Below are 9,554 nucleotides of genomic sequence, written 5' to 3'. Positions count from 1 at the left end.
TAAAAAACCTTTAATTTCTGGCCTGAGTCATAACTTAGAAATTATATCCATTGTCACTTCACTTCCTGAAGAGATTCTTGATACTCTTCTCTGAGGGTTAGAAGTCTCATCTATGTGGAGCTTAGATTTTTTTAAAAAGTAATCAGAAAACATGTATTACACACCTGCAGGGGAAATTAAAGACCAATAATGTCAATGGGATCTACCTTCAAGATGTTCAAAGCTCAGAAGGTGAAAGAGTCAAGTAAATCAACGGCTGTGTAAACAATAAGTGTGATGAAGGCCAGGTGTAGTGGCTTACATCTGTAATCCCAGCACTTTGGGAAGCCAAGGCAGGAGGATCACTTAAGCCCAGGAGTTTGAGGCCAGCCTGAGCCAACATGGCAAGACTCCATCTCTACAAAAAATAAAAATTGGCCTGGTGTGGTGGTACACGCCTGTAGTTTCAGCTACTTGGGAGGCTGAGGCAGGAGGATCACCTAAGAGCCTAGGAGGTAGAGGCTGTAGTGAGCCATGATAGCACCACTGCTCTCCAGCCTGGGCACCAGAGTGAGACCCTGTCCCTGCCCTCCCCAAGAAAAGAATAAATGTTATAATAGAAGATGGCAACTAAAAAGGCTCAGAGAAGGGACATCTGATCCCAATTTCTGGGAGGCGGTGTTAGTTAATTATTGAAGAATGAAGTTATTAGCAGATGAGGAGGAAAAGGCTGAATATTTCAGGAAGAGGAAAGTGCATGACCACAGGAAATTCAGCCTGTTAGGAAGGTTACCAGTGTACACAGAACAGAGAGAGAGGCTGGGGTCAGAGCAGGAAGGTTTTCATGTTAAATCTTAAACTTTATCCTAAAGGCATGGGGAGTTCTGAAGGTTTTTTGCAGGGCAGTGACAAGTCCAGAGACCTAATTAATATTCTAGAAAATTCTCTCTACCTGCCACAGGAGGGATGGATTGAAGGATGTGAGGCCAGAGGCCTCTCTTCCAAGAAATGGAAGTGATAAGGCCCTGAAATGGGCATGGACATAGAGGAGAAATTAACAGAGAGGCTCTCCAGGATGCAACAATTGGTTGGATGTGGTGCTGAGAGTAAGCAGGCTTCTGGCTTGGGAGCCTGGTTGGTTAGGAGTACCAGGTCATATAAAGACATGGGAAGAGGAGTCAGTCTGGAGTGGACAGACACATGATGAGTTTTGAAAACATGAGTCCCGGTTTTATAACTTACTAGTTGTGTGACCAAGAATAAATCACTTAACTTTTCTGTAAAATTAGGAAAGTGTTATCTACGTTATACACAGATCATAATATAGACCTTTTTATGTAGGTCTAACATATAGACCTGTAGACCTGTAAACTCAAAAAGGTTGTTCAATTGCTAGTTATTACATATACAACAACATAGTCTGCTGCTCACGTAGAAGGGATTTAAAAGGTGCTAAAAGACATCAATCTCAAATGTTTCCTAGCTATAAAGCTCTTCCAGCAGACTCCTTATGTTATATAAATGCTCATTTAATTTTCTTGCCACCAGACTGTAAGTACAGGGGCTGGGCCTTGTTGAATTTTTTATTCTTAGCGTGTAGCAAGTGCCTAGAACATTTCAGGTTCCCAAGAAATGTTAAGCCAGTGAAGAAAGGAATTTTATCTTCATATGTTCTTTTTCTGAATATAGCTTTATGGATATAGAATTTGCATACCATACAATTTACCCTGGTAAAGTGTACTCTACGGTGGTTTTTAATATATTCGGAGTTGTGCACTCATCATTACAATTTTAGAACATTTTCATCAACCCCAGAAAGAAACTCCATACCCAGTAATAGTCAGTCTACATTTCCCTTCCACCTACCCCTCCTTGGCCTTAGGCAACACTAATATATTTCTCTCTCTGTAGTGCTTCTCCTGGACATTTCATATAAACGGAATCTACAATATGTGGTCTTTTGTGACAGGCCTTTTTCATATTGAATAATGTTGTCAAGGTTACTCTGTGTTGTAGCATGTATCAGTATTTCATCCTTCCCTTATTTTGGCTGAATAAATATTCCATTACACGGATATACCATACTTTATCCATTCATCAGTTGATGGGATAGAAGATCTTTTTAAGAATGAAATGTTTATCCAAAAGAAAGCATAAAAAACACCATTACATCAGTATGGACTGGTGTATGGAACACAAGGCAAATATACTTTTATGTGGAAAGGGGGAAACAAGAGCCAGAATGAGTTATTCTCCATTCCTCACCCCTTTTACCTCTTCTCTCACCTAACCCTCAAAGAGGAAATCTGGGAGGCGAAGCAAGGACTCTCCAAAAGGCAATGGTCTCACTGCTTAGTGGGCCCTTCCCAGTCCCATCAGCCTGGTGTGGTTTATGTAAACCTCAAGACGAGTCAGACACAACCTTCTAGAAGCCTGCCCTGATCTCTCAGGCAGTTTTTCGCTCTATTTTCATATTCCCAGAGACCAGGGTACTTAGATTCATTTGCATTTTTCTCATTGTATTGCAATGGTGAGGAAAGAGCATCAGACAGTCCTAAATAGTTCCACCACTTACCACCTGCTGACCATGGAGGAGTCACCTACTTACCGGCTGCAGGGTTGTTGTGAAACTTAAATAAGGTAAAATAGGGGAAATTATTGTGATATAGTAGAGTGGAAGGGACTTAAAAATCATTTAGTCTACTTGACACTTCTTCTGAGACTGTATTTTATGCATATAAAATCTCAAGGCATTTACTTAAAAAAAAAATTTTTTTTTTTAAAGAGACGGAATCTCGCTCTGTAGCCCAGGCTGTAGTGCAGTGGCGCGATCTCGGCTCACTGCAAGCTCCGCCTTCCAAGTTCATGCCATTCTCCTGCCTCAGCCTCCCGAGTAGCTGGGACTACAGGCGCCCGCCATCACGTCTGTCTAAATTTTTTGGTATTTTTAGTAGAGACGGGGTTTCGCCGTGTTAGCCAGGATGGTCTCTATCTCCTGACCTCGTGATCCGCCCGCCTCGGCCTCCCAAAATGCTGGGATTACAGGCGTGAGCCACCGCGTCTGGCCTACTTGAAATTTCTTGACGCAAACAACGTAATATAAAATGAGTTGCAAAGTTCGGAGAACTCCAGAGCCAGCTAACTCCTTGATGGCATTGCATTGCTAGGTCTACTTCCTTGCCCTGGTAAAAGTGGCAGTTTCCTTTCTGGATTACTCCCTCCTCACCTTTTGTTAGTTTCAGAGTGACTTGTTGATAACTGTCAAGGTCCCCAGAAAGCGCCTAGCCAAAAAGGTTCTTCACTTCTCTTTAAAGATGTGCACTCCCTAATACGTGAATCAGCACTTTCTATTTCTTAATTTTTCTCTCATTTCCAGCTGCTGCCTTCACCGCCTTCTGGAATTTTTTTGTTTGATCGTCCACTGCTAAACTCCCAGCTCTTCAGAATTAAAAATGAACTTTGCATCCACGCTGTTGTGGGTTCGAATCCTGGGTCTATCTAGCGTCTTTTTCTCCATCTGTAAAACGGGGTTAAAAATATCTTGTTTGTAAAGTTGTTCTCACATGTGGGTATTGAAGCGCTTAATAGCGTGGGTGGTGTTTGCAAGGCGACGCAACAGGAAAGGGCTTACCCTTTCCGGCAGTTCTGGCTTCAAGGAGGTCAGGCCCTTTAAGGTGGCGTCGCCCTAAGTCGCAGGAGGGGGTCTCTCCGCCCCTCCCTCGGGCCGGGGGCGGGGCCTCCTAACCCGGAACTGACGGTCGGGCGTAGCCGGCACCGCCCATCTGCATCCCGGAAGGAGCGAGATTGCGGCGCGTGAACCAGTGAGTGAAAGCGGCGCCGCCCGCCGGCCGCAGGTGCGGCAAAGCCAGTGTCATCTGCAGGTTCTCTTAGGGCTCCCGGAAAGAAGGAGGGCGAGCCGGGTGCATTCGCGCCGCGCCTCCTTGCGTTTCTGTTCCCCAAATAGGGCCTCTCCCCCCGCCGCCCAGGCCCCTGCGTGGGCTGGACGCGTCAGCCCCACACATTAGCCTCGCTGCGCCGCCCAGACTCTGCCTTGCCTCCCCGTCCCGGTCCCTGGCCCCTGCCCTGTCGCCCGCCGCCGGAGCGGTGACCGCCCGGCCCGCCGTTCTTCTGCTGCCACCGCTGCCGGCATCATGGGCAGTGAGCAGAGCTCCGAGGCCGAGAGCCGACCCAACGATCTGAACTCCTCAGGTCGGTGTCCTAACCCACCCCCCCTCCAGCCCGCCCTGTCTGCTTGCAGAGCGGGCTGCCTCCCAGACTAGTGGGGTCTGGGACTGCGGACGGGAACGCACAGAAAAATCCCTCACCATGTTACTAGGGGAAAAAAAAAAAGTCACCATCTGTCCTGGCCTCGATTCCCCTGATGGAAGTGCCTGTGACTGCAAGCTAAGCCAGCGTGGGCGCCGGTGCCCATTATTTATTTTCAAAACAGCCGTTTCTCCCAGCTACAGCCTACTGTTTAAAAGACGACCTAATTAATTTTTGGCTCAGTGCTCATGGCTGATGTAGTGAGATTTGGCTCACACGGTGGATGGATTATAGGACCTCTAAGAACAGGCTGTTTCTTAAAAACGGGTGTTAGAGGTTCCTTTTCTGAAGGGATATGTGATAGGTGTCCACTTATTTGAACTCTTGAGTGCAGAGGTCTCCGAAACAGCTTTTTCTTCTCAGAAGGTGTCTTGGTCCTTTTCTAATCTTACAGAGGTTGACCAGACAGCAAGGCTCTGGTGTTTTCCATTGTTGTTCCCTGTCCATGAATTTTAGATTCCTCTAAGCGTTTGAGACAAGAATGGGAGGATTATTGTGTTTGCGATACAGTGAGTGTTCAATACATAAAACAGCTGATGTTTAATTGAGGACCATTTGCTGATTTTTTTGTTACCCACGCAGGCCAGGACAGCTGGGAGTGCTTTGGCTAAGCTCCGGGGTTGCTAATGCAAATTGGTTAATCCGGGTCCTAAAAAGAGTCCCCGATTTTAGAAGTTCTCTGTTCTTGATAGGATTTGTAATTCATAAATAGGCAAGCTAATAGATCTAAGGGTGTTTCACTTTGAAGTGTGACCTTCAAGACTAGTTCAGACCTACATTCTGGGGGACTGGATTGGGGCAGCTTTGAATGGTGGGCAGCGTCTATTAGCTTTGCTACGTTTTTCTATTTCCTTGGAAGGCCCAGAGTGTCATATTTGTTGTAAGAAATATAATCATTGTGACATCTGACATTCTTGCCTCTATGGCAGGGCAGAAACATATTTTGGGGGGAAGCGGTGTGGCATCTTTTTAATATGCTTGCTTGCCCATGAACCAGCAGCATTTGCGCATTTCCGGTGTTAGAATTTGCCTATTCCCCCGGGCGCGGTGGCTCCAGCCTGTAATCCCAGCACTTTGGGAGGCCGAGACGGGCGGATCAGGAGGTCAGGAGATCGAGACCATCCTGGCTAATACGGTGAAACCCCGTCTCTACTAAAAAATACAAAAAACTAGCCGGGTGAGGTGGCAGGCGCCTGTAGTCCCAGCTACTCAGGAGGCTGAGGCAGGAGAATGGCGTAAACCCGGGAGGCGGAGCTTGCAGTGAGCTGAGATCCGGCCACTGCACTCCAGCCTGGGCCACAGAGCGAGACTCCGTCTCAAAAAAAAAAAAAAAAAAAAAGAATTTGCCTATTCCCCTGTGCCAAGTACTTTACATACATTTACATAGAATTTTTGCAGTAATCCCATTTTACAGATAAGGTAGTAGAGGCTAGCTGGAATGTTTCGAACTCCCCTTTGCTCTGGCATCTGGGGAAGGAGGAATCACAATTTATTGCAGGAAAGATTTCTGGCATGGCTTTTGTAAAATGCTAGGTAAATTACCAAAACAGGTAAAGAAATATTTCTTGAAAAGAAATAAAAGCAGCAGAGATTTTTCTAAAAAAGGGAATGCCAAGCTTCTGGAAACGAGCTTCTAGGAGACAGAGCAGTTCTATGGCATCCCTGGATTAACCTTTGAGATATGACTATAATGAGCCTGCGAATATTACCTTCTAGAGCATAAAACACTTTAAAGATTCATTCATGCCCCAGTCTGGAAGATATTTGGGGGAGAGGATGATTTCTTGGTCCAGGGAGTCCTTTATAATATGAATCACTTCCCTCCAAATGGATTACTTTCTCCCAAGGAACCTGAATTGATCTCCTCCTTTGTCCTCCAAATTTCTGATTTTTGCCTCAGCCTAGAATGGACTTACTGGCTATTTTTGCCCTGGACTAATGCTATAATTTTAAGAATGAGGGGGCTGAAGTCCTAGCTACTCAGGACGCCCAGGTGGGAGGATTGCTGGAGTCCAGGAGTTTAAATAATAAACTTTTTTTTTTGGGCGGGGGGGGGACAGAGTCTCACTGTTGCCTAGGCTGGAGTGCAATGGCATGATCCTGGCTCACTGCAACCTCTGCCTCTCGGGTTCAAGCAATTTTCATGCCTCAGCCTCCTGAGTGGCTGGGATTACAGGGACCTCACGCCTGGATAATTTTTGTGTTTTTAGTAGAGATAAGGTTTTTACCATGTTGGACAGGCTAATCTCGAACTCCTGACCTCAAGTGATCCACCTGCCTTGGCCTCCCAAAGTGCTGGGATTACAGGCGTGAGCCACCGTGCCCAGCCACGTTGACTTAAAAAAAGAAAAAAAAAAAAAAAAAAAAGAGGCTGAAGCCTCTGGAATAGGCCAGTCATTTGGGGGTTGAGACCAGGGTGTTTTCCTGGACTTAACATAGCTGGCTTGATGTGGTAGGGTGGATAGACAGCTTTGCAACTCCAGTGTCGCGGAGATGGGCCTTGTGTACCAGTAACTTAGAGACCTCTAATTCCTTTCCTAACTTTCTAGCACTGCTGACTTTGGGCAAGTCCCAGTTAAATTTTGTACCCTTTATTTCTCGTTTTAGAAATAGGGATATATATATATGTCAAGATATCAGGATAATTAAAGAAGGAGAAAATGAAAACAATCTGCCTATACTTTTATGTGCTGAAAAAGAAAACGTTTAGTTACGAAAGAAGTTTATTCATGTTATATAATCCCGTAATGGGCCAGGTGCGGTGGCTCACACCCGTAATCCCAGCACTTTGGGAGGCCAAGGCGGTTGTATCACGAGGTCAGGAGTTTGAGACCAGCCTGGCCAATATGGTGAAACCCCACCTCTACTAAAAATACAAAAATTAATCGGGTGTGGTGGCATGTGCCTATAGTCCCAGCTACTCAGGAAGCTGAGGCAAGAGAATTACTCGAACCCAGGAGGCGGAGGTTGCAGTAAGCGGAGATTGCACCACTGTACTCCAGCCTGGCAACAGAGTGAGGCTCTGCATCAAAATAAAATAAATTCCTGTAATGTCTGAGGGTTTTCGTTGTTGTTGTTGTTTTGTTTTGTTTTTTGAGACTGTCGTTCTCTTACCCATGAAGTGGTGTGATCATGGCTCACTGCGGTCTTGACCTCCTGGGCTCAAGTGATCCATCCCAGCTTCCTGAGTCGCTGGAACTATAGTGTGCACCACCACATCTGACTAATTAAAAGAATTTTTTTTTTTTTTTTTTTTTGTAGAGACAGGGTCTCACTATGGTTGGTCTTGAACTCCTGGACGCTGGTGATCCTCCTGCCTCAGCCTCTCAAAGTGCTGAGATTACAGGCATGAGCCACCACGCCCAGCCCGAGGTGGTGGTTTTTTTTTTTTTCCGCAACAGAGTCTCGCTCTGTTGCCCAGGCTCGAGTGCAGTGGCGTGATCTTACCACACCCCAACCTCTGCCTCTTGGGCTCAAATGATTCTCCTGCCTCAGCCTCCTGAGTAGCTGGAATTACAGGCACCCGCCACCATGCCCTGTTAATTTTTGTATTTTTAGTAGAGACAGGGTTTCGCCATGTTGGCCAGGCTGGTCTCAAACTCCTCACCTTAGGTGATCTGCTCGCCTTGGCCTCCCAAAGTGCTAAGATCACAGGCATGAGCCACCGTGCCTGGCTCCAGCCTGAGTTTTTAAAAATACTATAGAAAATAGTTTCTATAATTCATCCCCGCCACCCCAACCCCAACTGCAAGATAGCTACATTGTATAAAATTATTGTTTTTAATCACTACACCGAAAACTGCCTTGGTGAGGCAGAGGTGCCTAACTAATACGCATCTCCTAAGCAGTGTAACTTTATTTTCAGTGACTCCTTCACCAGCCAAGCATAGAGCCAAGATGGATGATATTGTGGTTGTAGCTCAGGGCTCCCAGGCCTCACGGAACGTCAGCAACGATCCCGATGTCATCAAGTTGCAAGAGATTCCAACCTTCCAGCCCCTTCTGAAAGGTAAAGGATTGCATTTTGTTTTATCTGAACTTGCTGGAGAGATTTGTGTAGCCCTACTACTTTCTTTCTACGTATGCATTTATTTTGCTCTCTCATCTCCTTTAGGTCTTTGTTTAAATGGCATCTTCTCAGTGAAGCCTTTCTTGATTTCCCTAATTAAAAATTGCAGACCTTTCCCTACCTGTTTTTCTCTATAGCCCTTAATTATCATTGACCTATTGCAAATATGTTTACTGTCTATATTTCTCTGCTAGAATGTGAGCTCCATGATGGCAGGTATTTCCTCTTTTGCTCACTGTTGAATTCCCAGCACTTGAAATAGAACCTGGTATAAGACAGGGACTAAGTGAATGAATGAGGTCGAAAATGGCCCTTTCCTGTTATATTCCCATGAAAAGATTTTCATTGTTATTTGTGATCCGGACAGTGGGTGGACTAGTTCAGATCCATAGAGAAAATCTCCATCACTACTGATACACTTGTAATTAATCCTGGCGGCTGTTTTATGTGAGAGTGTGTGTTTGAAAAGAGAGATTACCCACCCAGTTAGCATATATTGTGGTAGTTACCTTTTGACACCAAGGCCACAACTTTATTATTTTCGTGTCTCCATTAAGTGGTGGAGATGATTTTATATTAACTGGTGTTTCTGCTGTAAGAGTCCTTTAGTTCCCTCCTCCCTCACCCCCACTAAAGATTAGGAAATAATGAACATAAGGCCCTGGTTTATTTAACTTGGTATAATACAATGTAAAACATCTTACATTTACATAGCTATTTGTATTAAGAGGTCCCTCCTCATACACATATCATCCCTTTAATTCTTACATCGTTAAACGTGTTTCAGTGATTAGGGTGAGATCAGGCAGCTGGCATATAGAGAGGTTGAACTTGAACCTTCTTCATTGATGTCAAATCTTATGTTACACTGTTCCACACTATTTAAAAAACAAAAACAAATGGTGCTTTATAGATGATCCATATATTGTCTTATTCTTACCAGTGCTTCATCTGTTTCATAGATAAGGAAATACAAGCTTTCAGTTTCTTCCCTACAGACCTCAGGGTTAGACTTTGGTAAACATTCTGACTTTTATGTAAAATAACACTATATATATATATATATATGTTTTTTATATATATATATATATATTTTTTTTTTTTTTTGAAACAGAGTTTTCGCTCTTGTCCCCCAGGCTGGAGTGCAATGGCGTGATCTTGGCTCACTGCAACCTCCGCC

At 44.8% G+C, this 9,554-nt stretch overlaps 1 protein-coding gene across 1 annotated transcript in view; it reads left to right on the top strand.

The window, feature by feature from the left end:
* Window positions 1-3,806: 3,806 nt before the first annotated feature.
* The window catches only part of LOC105482207 (BLOC-1 related complex subunit 5), a 109,814-nt gene continuing 104,066 nt past the window's right edge, over window positions 3,807-9,554 (top strand). Inside the window, exons 1-2 of the mRNA XM_011742222.3 lie at window positions 3,807-4,188; window positions 8,171-8,314. Of these exons, the coding sequence (XP_011740524.1) occupies window positions 4,131-4,188; window positions 8,171-8,314 (202 nt within the window). The 5' untranslated portion in view covers window positions 3,807-4,130. The remainder of the gene's footprint in view (window positions 4,189-8,170; window positions 8,315-9,554) is intronic.

The sequence above is a fragment of the Macaca nemestrina genome, chromosome 10 (genome assembly GCF_043159975.1).
Source record: "Macaca nemestrina isolate mMacNem1 chromosome 10, mMacNem.hap1, whole genome shotgun sequence".
Classification (NCBI taxonomy): domain Eukaryota; kingdom Metazoa; phylum Chordata; class Mammalia; order Primates; family Cercopithecidae; genus Macaca; species Macaca nemestrina.
This window is presented reverse-complemented; position numbering and strand designations above follow the sequence as displayed.